This window comes from Selaginella moellendorffii, unplaced genomic scaffold (assembly GCF_000143415.4).
Source record: "Selaginella moellendorffii unplaced genomic scaffold, v1.0 SELMOscaffold_146, whole genome shotgun sequence".
Taxonomy (NCBI): Eukaryota; Viridiplantae; Streptophyta; class Lycopodiopsida; order Selaginellales; family Selaginellaceae; genus Selaginella; species Selaginella moellendorffii.
This window is the reverse complement of record NW_003314407.1, coordinates 288,570-303,747: the sequence shown is the minus strand read 5'-3', so window position 1 is coordinate 303,747 and position 15,178 is coordinate 288,570. Positions and strand designations below refer to the sequence as shown.

The window sequence follows — 15,178 nt, the reverse complement described above, 5'->3', positions numbered from 1 at the left end:
GTTTATATTATGCATATCAAAAAACATTTAGTAGTAATCCCAAATTCAAACCTGCATGGGATTCAAAATCATTTTGTTAAATCTTTAATATTACTTGTAATTGCCACATTGAAAAATAGCGTAAGTCAATTTAAACTATCAGCCTTCAAAATACTAAAATATGTCTTTACTTTTATATGTTATTAATTCTTCCAGTATCTTTTTTCTCTCCTTTTATAATTTCACTGGGCTAATATATAGTAGCCTAAGAATTCAAGAATAATACAGAAACATTTTTAAATTATCATCAAGAGGACATATTGGACAAGAGCACGTAGGAGGTACCTGAGCTTGGAGCCACATCCACTGCGCAGCTTGCCATTCTACCACCGCGAGTCACGTCGCTATGGATGTTACACGCACCGAGTAGTGCATTGCATACCGCACGGTTTGGCAAATAAGGCATGGCAGACGCAAGCTCCTCAGCCTCGCTCAGCTTGCCACTCCGGCCCAAGGCGTCCACCACGCCGCAAAACTGCTGTAAGCTCGGATCGATCCAGTGGTCTCGGACCATGAGTCCAAAGATTTCTCGGCAGGCGGCCAGCATCCCTTTGTGGCTGTAGACGGCCAAAACGCTGCTAAATGTGGTTGAGTCTGGTATTACTCCTTCCAGGCTCATGCTCGAGAGGAGATTCAATGCAATCGACTCGACGCCATGCTTGGCATGGCCGGCGATGAGAGCGTTCCATGAGACAACGTTCCACTGCGGCATTCGACCGAACCATTGTGCCGCTGTTTGGAGTTTTCCTGTTTGAGCGTAACCCGAGACTAAGAGATTCCATGACGACCAATCTCGCTGGGGAAGCTCGTCAAAAGCGGCTTTTGCTTGGTCGAGCTGATGAGCTTGGACATAGACTGCCACCAATGAGTTCCACGATATGAAGTCTCGCTGCGGGATTATCTCCAGCGAATGCTTCACGGCGTCAAGCTCTCCTCGGTCCGAGAACCCACCGATCAAGAGATTCCAGGATGCCAGGTTTCTCTCCGGGATCTCATTAAACATTGCCTTGGCATCGTCAAGACGATCGTTCTTGAGGAGAGCCGCAAGCATTCCATTGAAAGAGACCATATCTCGCAGAGGGATCCTGTCAAACATGAACTTGGCTTGATCAAGGAATCCATTTTCAGAGAAGGCAGCAATAAGGTGCGTCCAGGAGATGACATCCGGCTGCTCCATCGCCATGAACATCGAGAGAGCCTCATGGAGGTTTTTCTTCTCGGCGTAAGCCTGGATCATGGTGTTCCATGCCACAGTGTTCCGCTGCGGGATCCTGTCAAACAAGCCTCGCGCATCGCCCACATTACCTTGTGTAGCATTTGCGGCCATCATAGAAGTCCAGCTTATGATATCCCGCTCGGGCATGTTGTGGAAGAGCTGTTTCAATTCGTGAGTCCTATTATCTTGTCCATACACATTGAGCATTGCATTTTGAGAGATCCTATCTGTGTACGGCATACTATCAAATAGTCTTCTAGCAGAATCATAATGCCCAAACCGGGCAAATGCTGTAAGAACAACAGTCCACGGGACAACATCCCACTTGGGCATCTGATGAAGCACTCGAAGAGCTTCGTCGAGTTTACCAATATCAGCACACGCAGTCACAAGTGCCGTCCAGATAAGAAAGTCCCGGCTTTCCATTCGTAAGAACAAGTTCCAGGATTCGTAGAGATGCCCACATTGGGCATATGCCGCGATCATGAGGCTCGAGGTTGCCAGCGTCTTGTGATCCATCCGGTCAAAGATCTCTTGGGCGCTGCAAAGATCGCCCAGTCGTATGTATCCCTTGATCATGATGTTGGCTGCGACAGCGTCGGCCTCAGGCATTCGATCCAGCAAGAATCGCGCCTGGCGCATGAACCGGGCGTGGCCGCTGTGGGCATACGCCTGGATCATGAGCGTGTAGGAGAAGCGATTTGGGTTGTCGATGGAGTCGAGCACCGATTGTGCGTCTTCGAGGCTGCCACATTTCCCATACATCTCGATGAGGAGATTGGTGAGATACCTGTTTTTGCTGTGGCTTCCTTCGAGAATTCTTGCGTGGATGCGCTTGCCCTCCGCGAGGTCCCGATTGATCCCACAAGATCTCACGGCTCGCGAGAGGTAATGGAGCGTTTCTTCGTCGCGCCATTTCACGGGCATAACATATTCCGTGAAGCCACTGAAAACAGTGGGAACTTCTTAGGTTGACATACCTATGGGACGGCCGCTGGCTTGTGCAGAGGTTGGCAACGTTTTTCATTCGATAATTCTATGATCCAGGCGTATGTCCAGAATGGTCTAATGGAAGATTCATTTCATTTCTTCCAGCTCATGGTGCTTGATGGCATCAAGCCTGACGAGCTCACTGCATTTGCGGTTCCAAGCACTTAGTGGCGAGGCTTGAGTCCAAGTTAAGTTTAGTTTGGGACATTTTTATATTCTTAGACTTCCGCCGGAGAGCTTCCCGCCTTCTTCCCCGCCTTTGTCGTTTAATAATGACGCAATTCTCAAGGATTACACCACTTTTTTATGTTACTTAAATGATTGTATAAAAGGTTAAAATACAAGCTAATACTACATATATATGGATATGGGATAAGGGGGTTGTCAAGAAAATTACTATAATAAAATCTTAGTACTATATATTACTAATTATGAATTTTATTTATTTTTTTAATTTATTTTTATTATCTAGTTTTTTTTCACAAGTACAATCCTCTTATCAAATTGATTATGGTGAGTTAAATGCATTAGATGACGACTCTGTTCGTGCGATTTTAAATGGTATTGGAGGAATGATTGCTGTCATAACCAATGATAATTATCCAAGAGGTCAAAGACAAGATGGTACAGCTGTACTTGAACATGACGATGGAACTAGTACAACTATTTCTATTAGTCTTTGGATTTATAGCAGAGTTGAACGATCATTTGCAAAATGTGCAATGAATGCAGCTGGTGGTACTGATCCTGGATCTGTTATAAGAGGTGACTTAGGTGCACTTTTGGAAGAAGCTTATGGTCAAATAGTAAATGTTGCTGCTTCTTATGTTACTGTTATAACTGAACATTATGCTTTTCAATATATGATAAGAAACTATATTCCTCGTAGACCTGAATTACTAACTTCAGTTGGTAACATGATTAAATGTAATATTTTTCTTAGTACATTAATAAGTGGCTATATCAATATGCCACATCAGTATTTGTCAGCAAATTTTTTTTTAGTTTCCCCAAATGGAAAAGCACATTTATATCTCAATAGCATTTGTAATTTAATATTATATTACAAAAATCTTATATTATGGTCTACTAAAACTGCAAATAGAGGTACAAATTGTAAGTTGAGGCTCCAGGAAGATGGTAATCTAGTTTTATATGAAAAGAATGAAAAATCTTTATGGGCATCAGGTACAAATTGTAAAACTAAAAATTGTTTTGTAAATTCATATCTAATACTTCAAAATGATTGTAATTTAATTTTATTTGCAAGTTATCAAAAGCAATTCCATATTAAACCATGGATATACGAAATGTGGGCTTCCAAAAAAGTTTGCTTGTTTTAATAAAATGTTTCTATCAATGCCCCATTGTAAGATCCCAAATAAACATATGAAACAATAAAGAGAATGGCTTTTGCTTGGACGACTATAGATGACGTCTCAATGCTGATGCGGGATTATCTCAAGAATCAGTTAGGAATATTTGTACTCCAATGTCTCTTAAACATTACAACTAGCAGGGAACCCAGCTCCGCTGGGATAGTTAGATGTTAATCCAAAAAAGAAAACAATTTATTAAAACTTGCTTTAGTTCAATATGTAACAAGCACTTGGTTTATTTAGTTTTTACTTAGTGATTGCAACCAAACACTATTTCTTAAATGTTTAACTGGAATAGAATAATACAAGCTTGGACTCAAAGCTTAAAAGAATTATTCAACACATGAAGAGGTGGCTCAATCATATTCCTCAATTTGGTATATTATTTGGGCATTCCAGAGGTAAGAGCAGTTAATGGGATGGTATGGTAAAGGGATTTTTGGTATAGAATTGCTGGTTTTGCATCTGCAAGCAAGTGATGTGTATTGAAGTATAAATGACTGTATTTTCTGGTGGACTATGTGTTTGTTCATTATAACATGCTAAATTCTGATACAGTTGGTGCATTTGTCATTTATTGTCCACTTGAGAATCATGTGTTGTTGTTCTTTCCCTTTTTTAGTTTTTGTATCTTGATATTCCTTTCTTGCTACAGATAACCATCAAACAGAGCTGATGTTTGCTAGGAGGTGTGTTTTATTTTATTTGTTTTTGCAAGTTCCATGTAACTACAAAACAAAACACAGATAAATATATCAACGTGTAAAAGATTAGAATGGAATCTGCATACCTTAGGTGTCAAGTCCAAGTATATAGAACCTTAGCTTCTCCATGTCTTGGTATTTTTCAAGCTTGCTCCAGATTTTGAATTTGTAAATCTTTGAGCGGATACCATCGATAAGTAGTGAGAATGCAGGGTAGTTCTCATCTCGCATTGTAGCTAGTTCCTTTGCTGACATTCCCACTATTTCCTGTGCAGCCTCTTGAAATGCAATGGCCCACACATGACTGCTACTATCCTCGATGCACATCTTTAGAGCATACTTGAACTCCATGTTGGCAGACTCAATATTGCAATAACTGCAGAACCAACCATCTGCTGTTCGGGTAGTTTTTTTGCCACATTGCCGTGCATTCAAGACATTGATGCATGCATTATAGTAAAACTCATCTGTCTTCATTTCCTTCACAGTAGCTATCACTCTATAGATAGGGGAACTCTCTAACACCTTTAACTGCATGTTTGATATCTCTGATAAAGTAGTGGTGCAGCTAACAGTCTGTCTGGATGATGAAGTGCTCAAATGTATGAAGTTAGTGACATTGTAGTACAATGTCATCCATTCTCTCAAATCAGCCACTGCTTCCATTTCCGGTTCAATAAGAATGGTGCTCACACCAATTGCTGAAAGTGATTTACCATTGTAGTCCGATACCTTTCCACCCTTGACACATATTATTGGCTGAACTCCACTGTCTATCCGCTCCTGTATATATGAGCCCTCTTCTTCTGCTTTTAAATCCCAGAGACATAGATCAACACTGTGGCCTGAATCATCACCTAGACACAATGTTCTCTTCTTCACAAAAGTTCCACTGTCACGAGATGTTACTGTAATTGTACCGATCCATATTACGATACCAACCACATCGACAAAAGAGTCCCTTTCCTTCTGACACGCACTTAATATGCTTGTTTTTGCCAAGACAATTCTTGGGAACGTTGCATCCTCATCCAAAGCTGTAAACTCCATACCTTTGTTAGCCTGAATCTCCCATGTCACTTCAAATGGTGTGTATGCCTGATTGGAACGTCGTATTCCACCACTACCAGAAAATGAATACACTGTACCCTGTACAATCTTATCTGACAAAACCAAGGCACAATCGTCGGAGCCAATAATTCTAATCTCTGTTCCCTGGACATCGACAACGTCAAATGACATTATGCGTCCAGATCTTTTCGTGTTGAAATGTATCAACTTGTTCTTGTGTGTGACTCTTGCACGGAAGGATCACCTGTAAGAACGGTCACTGATTTCTTTGATGAACACCTCTTTTATGACGGCCTTTTTTGAGCTCTCTCCCTGTATCAAAGGGAACAAATTGAATAAACTGGTTAAGACGTGAAATACCTTTTCCATGGACTCCTGGGCTCGTTTTTGTCCCTGGCAAGTTCAATTGTAGCAGTTATTTTAGAATTAAAACCAAAGAAAGGATTTACCACTTTCATATCTTGAAGGATAGGGTTTGAGTGTGTGCGCTTCCATACTCCACCATCCAGGAAGCATGCATCCGAAACAATCAATGACCTACAGAATATTTTGGTGTTTAAAATGCTCTGTCAAAAGGAAAATACACTTACTGTTTCCCATTTGTCTCAAGGAACGCGTAGTCTAGGAATTTTACAAACGAATTCAGACGGGCACCACATGAATCTATTAAACTTGAAACTCGGTGTGATGCAATTGCCTCGAGTATTTCTCTGTCATCCGTGACAGAGAACTTCTTGGTCAGAGCACCAGGCTTTGAATCTATATTCGTCACACGCAACACGAGTTCCTCTTTCGAATTTTCTTTGACCCTTCTGATCCCATCATCTGTGCACTTCATGATTGTTCACGATAGGGTTTCTCCGTGATATCTGCTATCTAATGTTCACATTTATCAAACCGTTGGCAACGTTGTTATCACTGCCTTGATGCATATGCATTGGTTGAAATAATAAAATTTATTCTTGTATTAGTGGGGAAAAAAGATTACGACTTTATCTTCCTCCTCCCTCTCCAGAAGAGTTAGTGGCAAAAGTAGTTTATCTTCTTGAAAAACTTAAGTTCTTGTTCATTGTTTTTAAAAAAAATCTGATTCTACACTACCGGCCAAAAGCCCTTCCCACGATCTACCGATTTTCATGTTTAATAACAACTGTGGCAATACACGGCTCCTCTTTCCCACCAGCAAGTGCTCTAGAAAACTTAAAGGAATCGTGGCCTTGTCGATTCATCCCAAGCCACCTGCAGAAGCAGAGACATAAACGTTCTGTGAAGGTTTTGTAAACTTCTCAAAGTGGTTCGCCCATAATGGATCCCAGGCGCAGCGCGTCACATCCAAGAAGGTAGTCATAACACGCAAGGAATCTTTGCTTTACTATCCTGATTCTGCCGGCGGCAAAAGGATGAATCGCTGGTGATGGAGTTCCATGACTTGAAAATCACAGAGAACCGACACAGTATGGTCATGTCTAGTCACAGGCGTTTTTCTAGGTCTTTCCCTTTTGTTACCAAGGTTATAAGGACCAAAGAGGATTACAACGCCCATGGAAACGGATTGCGTCCAGATAAGCACAAAATTGTGTCTGATGCATCTTCCAACACTCGAATTCCAGCTACACTTGCTGGTTATGAATGCAACTACTGAACACCATTTTGATCCATAGCGAAACAGTTTGATCTTCGTTTATTTGTACTTGATGCATTCTTAAGCTTTTATATGGCAAGTGTGTGCGAAGGGAAACAACTCCCAGGAAAAACACTTTCCTTTTCTTTCTTTTTTTATCTGATTCTTCGTCTGAAAATCAGACGAATCCAACCAGCTCCAACCAGCTGCTCAAAGCATGCGATCCAATAAGCCAGACAGTAGGGCATGCATGTGAGATGGCCTGTGTAATCTCCATTTCCCGGTGCTTGTCTTACACGGTTAAGGAAACCTTTTCAAAAAATCTAAAGGCTGAAGATAACAGGTGTTAGAACCCAGCGACAAGTAAAAGATCCACACCTGATTCCGATGTAACTCTCGAACCACCCTCGTCCTACCCCAGCCGTTAAGCTGGAAGAGACAAACGGTACGTGAAAATTCAGTCGGGCATCATAAAGCAAGTCTACTCCACTACCCTGGTACCCCGTGTCAAATGCTCGACCTGTAGCAGCACCAGACATAAACAATCATGCAAAATTGCTGTTGCTAACTGTATGGCTTGTTGTGGACGGTAGTCCTTGTACTGCTGCACCTCTTCCGCTCCCATCCATGTACACTGCTTGAACTGTGTCAGTTATCTCGCATTTTCTTTCATACTGTATCGCTCTTCCTCCTGGTTTCCTCATGGTTTCTAGTGTATGACTGTGATAATGGTCTTGTGCTGGATGATTTTTTTGCACAAAGAATGCTTGTCTTGTATGCTAGAAGTTGATGTTGTGTAATCCAGAAACACAAAAGTCAAGTGTAAGCCTTTTTTTATGCAGGTTCCAAATGATTGTAATTCAGCAGAGCAATATTTCTATCTACCAAGTAGAGTAATGGGAACTATTGCAAACCATCGTTGAAGAGCTGTAATATTTAAAAATTACGGTGCAAAAGCCAGTGCTACTTTGTCAAAGCTAAGAAATTGGTTCCCTTTCAACAAAGTTTGCTGCTGGGTTTTGCCTTTAAAGCAGAAGCTGGTGTGCCAAATCCAAACCCTTCACACTCACCTGAGGAGAGGAACTATGTCGTGTGGTCTGTTACACAGGTGGAGCTCGTCCATACGTACATGGACTTCCTCTTCCATGGGGGCTGCTATCTGGTTCGGCTGGATGAGCTGTATTATTTGGATTTATTTAGTTTATTTTCTGACAATTTGAAATTTGTTTTATACCATCATTCTAATTAATGATGAGAGGACCATAGTATAGTTTAAAACTTTTTTTCTCAATCTATTTTTTAATATCTGTAAGACACGATGTTTTTCCTTTTTCTCAATCTCATTTTAATATTTGTCATGCTCATTGAATAGCCCACTGCTTGATAAGACTTATCATTCCGTTCAGCTGTTGAATCTGTAATAATAACAAATACAGCTCAAAAAATACAAAATCATCTGAGAGGGATTAGAGGAAGATCAAGTACATTCTTTTGGATTTTCAGCAACTGCCATGTTTAGATGTGCCTCCGCTCTGAAATGGAAATTTGAAGTCAGTAATAGATACAATTCATACGTACTTCAGTGATAGTTTCCTCAATGTAGCTAGTTTAGGGAAGTTATGTATTGGCTGAGCATCTTTCAGTGTGGAGGTGATCTCAGTGTCTGTTTTTTTTCTAAATAGAAACTCTGCCATTTGTGATTTTACATTCTGGAAATCATCAGATTTTGAGTTAGCTTAAATTTAAGTTATGTTTCTCACAAATTTACACCAAATACCTTATCTATTTCATTAGCAAAGTGAGATTCCGATCCCTTCTTTGCTTTTCTTTGAAAATGTTCTGTGTCCTCGCAATCTAAGGACAATGATTAGCATTGTGAATATATTTTAGCAAAGAAACATCATTCTTGTGTTAAAAGGTTCTACCGTGAAGATGTTCTATTTGTTGTTCATTCTGAAACTGGTATAAAGTTTTTTCTTTATGCATCATGTTTTTCTTCTCGGTAGCAAAAGCAACATCAGCAACTGGTCTATCGGTCTGCTTTTTCTGAAAGTCCTTCCTGTGTAGAAAAAGAACTTAGTAAAAAGGTATAAACAAACAAGCCAACCATAATCTTTTCTGCATGATTTGCAGTTGATACTCTAATTGTTGAACAATAGGTGTTCTTTCAAAACCTTGTTTATCATGAGTGGGCTCCACAAAGTTTGCTTCCAAAACTCCTAAATAACCTTAAAGAATGTATCAAAGACTAATAGTAGAATAGTAAAACTTGCCATAGACACCTCGCCCTTGTTTTCGTGATGAATTCCATATTTTCCAAAAGGGCTGTCATATATTAAATGAGAAAAATGATCTTTTTGAATGATTGGTTACCTTAATAAGTCGGTTTTTGTGGTAGACATTAAATCCTTGTATATCTATTTGTTGTGTGTACCAAAAGTGTACTTTTGCAGACATCTACATTCAAAGTTGAATAAATATCAAAGAAAATTTTAATAATGGGGACAACTACTTTTAAATCATTTTGAAACTTGAAATTAAACTGCTCTATATGCATTGCATCACTCCTTATGTCAGAGTGTTTAACTTCTTGATTTCGAAGAGTGATCTTGAAGTTTTCTGGTAGATGCAAATACAACATTGAAATATATACCTGCAAACCTGAGTGGATGAGAAAGTGTATTTTAAATTTTTTCTTACCCGTAGAGAACTTTTGTACAGGAAAAAGTGCTTAATACTGGAATATTTGTTTGCCATTTCACAATGTATGTCATGTCGACCGTTTCTAATTCAGATATCCTTGATGGGTGTCAGAAAAGTAAAATTTTAAAATATAAAACATACATGAGGATCAGATTTGAAGTCTAGTTCAATTTGTTGCTCGTCATTCTCCCAAAGATTATAGATAATTATTCTTGTCCCTTGGTCATTAATTTTCTTGAACTTGAATAGTAGAGACACATAACTTAAGATTATTGATCTAGAGTACCTACTTGGCTATGAATAGATTCTTCATTTTGATAAGGACTCCATTTAGTGATTACGTCCATACGAATTTTCCAATCTTGATGTGTACATTTATGGATCTCTTTTAACTCAAGCCCATATCCTTCATAATCCAGCTGCAAATATGAACAATGTGATGAATACACATCTAAGAGAATTTATCCACTCAAAACCATTGGAACTATAATATCTTGCTGCACTGTATCACGGAGAAAGCTATAAGAGAGTAATCCCACACTTTGAATAAATCTGTACACAATGTTAAATAAAGTGGCGAAAAATATGGCAGTCAACTCTTATACCTGTCACCTACTGCAATGTTTGATTTTGAAAATACAATGACATCTGCACCAAGGCGCATTGTACTTGTTTTGAAACCATTTCCATCTGGTAGTATAAATAATATTAAAAAATGTAAAAAAAAAGATGGCACTTACATTGTCCAATTGTTCTACTGGCTGTGTCATTTACAGAATACCCAAAGGGCATACATTGTCGCAAATGATCAAGAGTCATTCCACCACCATTGTCTAAATTAACAAATACAATGTTACTTGCATAAAGAAAGAAAAAAGGGAAAAAAAAAAAAAGTCTTACAAACCTTCAAACAGAAGCATTGGCGTGCCATTAACTGGATTCTTGAGAACATCTATGTTGGCAAATGTCGCTCCATTTGTTGTCTGGTCGAGTGCATTATCAAGCAGCTCTGCTATTGCTGCAAAAAGTGTAAGATCATGCATTAGAAAGAAAAGAGGAACAGTGATATGCCTATTTGAATTACCACCAAAAGCCCACTTGTGGCTTCTTGCGTTAGAATGAAGGAATTTGGGATGCATTCGTACGTGGTCCATTCCAGCTACAAAACCACGTAATGAGTTACTTCCTTAAAAAGCAGTCATAATGAGCAAGGACCTGACATTGTTTGTGCGTTAGAACCATCGTAATTTCCTGCTTTCCAAAACTGGGAACATTGTCTTGGCTGCTGTGTACAAACAACTGTTTTATCATTCTGTGCGGCATCCCCCTGAATTGGGAAAAACTCAAGAAAGTCGGCAGGCATGCACCCGATCTTAGGTTTCTTGTACTGGTTGCCGGCAACACCAGCTCTTTTCTTTCCAAAATTGGTGGACTTGTTTAGAATCAGACAGGGATTGATGCCTCTGGCGGTGAGCTCTTCGTCCCCTCCCATCCTTATGTGGGCCTTCAAGCACTCAATGATACAGTTTGAGAATGCAAAAGTTACAGAGATTCAGAAACAGTGCAACTAAAGAAACGTGTGTAACATATAGTCTGGTGTCGTTTTGTTGAGCACACATATACCTAGATGCATAATGCCCTGTCACGACACAATTTTATTTTCTAATTGAGTTTCAAGTGTGGTCTTTTGAATGCAACCTATTCTATGACCACACACCAATCAAATTCATTTCTAATCTTTCCAATTAAAGACACATGGGTATCATAATCATTACAAACAACTGTTCACTGTTCATTTTTACACTGCTTGCTGATCATTTGTTTCTAAAGTCTTACAATCTTGTCACTGATAGCAGTCCTATTTTCACTCTTGCAAAGAGATGGAATTCCAATTGGAATACAAGTATGTATTCTCCATTCGAGTGGGATGGCCGTTCCTGAAACATTTTTTTTTTCTGTGAAAAGTATGGTGCAATACCTCAGCCAAGCTGGGAGACAACAGAGCCTAGAGGGCATGTATACAAGTATTAGTTACTGGGTTTGTGTTTTTCTGGTAACTGAATATCATGCACCACTACAAGATATGAAGTCCATGTTGTGAAACTTTAGAAGCAACTTTGTTTTTTGCTGGATCCTTGGATAAGCTGTGATCATTTCCAGCACAACTCAATCATCGATTTGATGGTATGTACTGTTTTAAGGATATATCGAGTTTTTTAGAACAAAAAGAATGTGCAGCCAGAAACCTCACTTAGGCTTTCAACTGCCTAGGTAAAATGGAAATCTTATTTTCTTAAGAGCCAATCATGCTGACTATTGATGGGCATCTGTAGTGGCTTTTTGAGCAGTGGGAGTTGGAAGTGAAGGGAATTATATGCTGGCTGGGTGAGTTCTACCTTTTCAAAGTCAGTTGATAAAATTATAAACTACAAATTAACTTTATAAACGATAGATTTCTACTTCTTCCGTTATGTTTTCAGAGGTTTTTACATGCAAATGACAAGGACGGGAAGCTCTAGAGCTCTTCCATGCCATGGCCTTGAAATAGGAGGAGATCGCTTTCGTGAACGTGTGGCAGTTCTTGGAGTCTGCAGCCATGGCTTGAATCTCACTGCAGATCGCTTCAGCAGCATGTGTTTGCAAGGCCCGGGAAGCTGAAGGATTCCAAGGGGATGCTGGGCAAGAGGAGTGAGAGAGTCTGCTGGTAGCTTGTCGAATTTACTGGGATCTAAGCACTGCTTTGCAGACGGCACAGGAGTTTGGTGGTTGTAACAAGGATCTTTTTTCATATAGATGCGGTGCTCTCTACCTCCTCAGCTGTTACCTGATTAAGGTTAGGGGGGCCCCGTGCTCCCCCGAGAACACATGACGCGAGCGCCGTCCCCCGGGGCCGATGCTGCCCCGGGGGCGCGGCTTGGAAATCCAATTTCGAACGGTCGAGGAGATAAATCCTTTGCAGACGACTTAAATAGGGGACGGGGTTATATAATGCTTGCAAAAGGTGGCAGATAAGTTTTTGAAGTGTTTTGTAAAATTGGGAGAATGTTTTGATATATTTGAGTGTGTATTTCTTTAAAAGGAGTGGAAGCTTTCAAGACACAGCTTTTCAAAACTTGGTTTTTTTTTTCTCTTTCTTTCTTTCTTTCTATTCTTGTTTTCATCTCTCATTTTTTTCAAAACATCAAAGGCCTACATATGAATGAATGATTGTTTTGGAAGTTAGTTGTATCGTTCTCTTGTGCTATTTGACACATTTCTTGTCGCCATTTCCAATGGGGCTTTTGCAAATGCAGGGGTAAGCTGTAGGTGTGTGTCTGACCTCATCTCCAGATAATGTAAATGCCAGAGTTTTTTTTTTTTTTGGTGTGTCTGCTCTTGGAACCAATGCTTGTGAAGGCGCTTCCGTTTTTCTTGCTCATCTGTCTCACACTCACTGAATAATCATCCTCTGACACCTTAAGAACGCCTTAGCAGTTGATCCACACAACAAAACAAAAAAATGGCACTATCGCAAAAATCTAGAGGCAATGTGATCCCAGAGCCAGCCAACGCAGATCCTAGGCTCTGCACTTGATGCTCATGGCAATCCGCTGCAATTGGAGGGAAAAGAGAAAAAACTCAGTTAAAACTGGATCTTACAAGTACAAAACCAAACAAAGATAAATGCTACTTGTACACTGGTTTGGGGAGCTTGATCAACGTATTTTAGTGGTTGTTTCTCCTTTTGAAGAGTTCCCCTGCAGGATAAAAGTCTTTTGCTAAGCAAACATGAGTCGTAATCTGCAAGGAAAAGTCAATTTAGAAAGCAAGATCAATTCCTGAATCTCTCTTTCAGCACATGCGCAATTAACCTGTTCAAAAGATCAGTGCAAGTTTTAAGTCAGAAATATCACATTGTTTCTGCTGATTATGACGCTCTTATCTGTGCTCTTCATGGCAAAATACTGGCAGGAACCTTTCAACTCTACTAAATTTACACTTGCATCATAAAAAGGCTTTTTAATCCCATATATAAGAAACGACTATGAAAAAACTCACCTTCCTGTGTCACCAAAACCAAGAGATTTGACAGGCCAAAAATGGTGGAGTCCGTTTCTCACCACTAGTTTGAATCTGCATTTAGAACAAGCAAGAAAACTGGAGAAGTCATCAGACTAAACATGCACTCATGAATCTTTCTAATAGCATCCCAAGAGTTTAGATAAACGACTTTAGAGTGTTTAGCCCAAAGGTTGTTGGTTGTCTTGACTGGACACGAGCAAAAGAAAAATAAATATTGAACTCCCTAACAACCCTCTGTTACTTGCTCCTGCACAAGAAGAACAAGTTAGCCACAGAGATCAAGAGAAACGAGGGATCATTTTAAAACCTAGAGCCATATGCATGCTGGGAATCGACAGGATGAGAGATCCAGGAGCACCAGGCAGTCTCTTCGTTGCTTGATCATATATGAGCTGCCCAAGCACGTACTCCTTGTTGTACATAATAAGAGTCAGTAAAATATGCACATGTAAAGAAGCACTGAGAATATGCATACATCTGAACCAGGTCTGCAGCTGCATCATGTCTTGACAACACTGTCACCTCCAAACCTCGCAGCATATCTCTGGCCTAAAGAAATCGTCAACAAGAACAACATAAGAAAGAGGAAACGTACCATAAAATTTGCAGTCTCTTGATCTTCCAAAGTCGTATCAAACAATGACATGACCAGTGACTGGGTATAAATATTTTTCCTTTGACAAGATTGTATGGCACACACAACACGGTGAACAGGAGGGATTGTACACTTGCATCACAAAAAGGCTTTTTAATCCCATAATTAAGAAACGACTATGAAAAAACTTGCCTTCCTGTGTCACCAAATTCAAGAGATTTGACAGGCTGAAAATGGTGGAGTCAATTTCGCGCCACTAGTTTGAATCTGCATTTCAAACAAACAAGAAAACTAGAGAAGTTATCAGACTAAACATAGGCTTATGAACCTTTCTAATAGCATCCCGAGAGTTTAGATAAACGACTTTAGAGTGTTTAGCCCAAAGGCCGTTGGTTGTCTGGACACGAATAAAAGAAACAAAATCTTGAACTCCCAAACAGCCCTCTGTTACTCGCTCCTGCGCAACAAAAACCAAGTTAGCCTTAGAGATCAAGAGAAATGAGAGTTCAGCCATTTGCATGCTGGGAATCGTGTTGCAAGCCCTTGGCGTGACAGGGTGAGAAATCCGGGAGCAGCAGCCAGTGGGAAACTCGTCCCAGAGCTGGAGATCGTGTTCTTCAGACTGTCCGCCATTGACCTGTGCATGTGTCGCGAATGGCGATGAACAATCAACGATCCAGCCTTTTGCTTCTGCCACCAAAACCAAGAGCTTTGACAGGCTGAAAACGGTGGAGTCAGTTTCTCGCCACTAATTTGAATCTGCATTTCAAACAAGCAAGAAAACTGGAGAAGTCATCA

The 15,178-nt window shown here is 40.0% G+C and overlaps 2 protein-coding genes and 1 pseudogene across 2 annotated transcripts; all 3 read right to left on the bottom strand.

Annotated features, from left to right (window-relative positions):
* Positions 1 to 324: 324 nt before the first annotated feature.
* Positions 325 to 2,182, bottom strand: LOC9652110 (pentatricopeptide repeat-containing protein At4g02750; the record flags this gene model as incomplete). Its single annotated transcript, XM_002992946.2, has 1 exon — positions 325 to 2,182. A coding segment is annotated over exon 1 (1,858 nt), but the record flags the coding sequence as incomplete, so codon positions are not given.
* A 2,233-nt stretch (positions 2,183 to 4,415) lies between these two features.
* Positions 4,416 to 5,570, bottom strand: LOC9652109 (replication protein A 70 kDa DNA-binding subunit C). The gene has a single exon (XM_024666681.1). It carries the CDS (start codon positions 5,568 to 5,570, stop codon positions 4,416 to 4,418), a length of 1,155 nt encoding a protein of 384 aa, XP_024522449.1.
* A 3,526-nt stretch (positions 5,571 to 9,096) lies between these two features.
* On the bottom strand, positions 9,097 to 11,215 carry LOC9652140 (annotated as a pseudogene).
* Between the last annotated feature and the right edge of the window lie 3,963 nt (positions 11,216 to 15,178).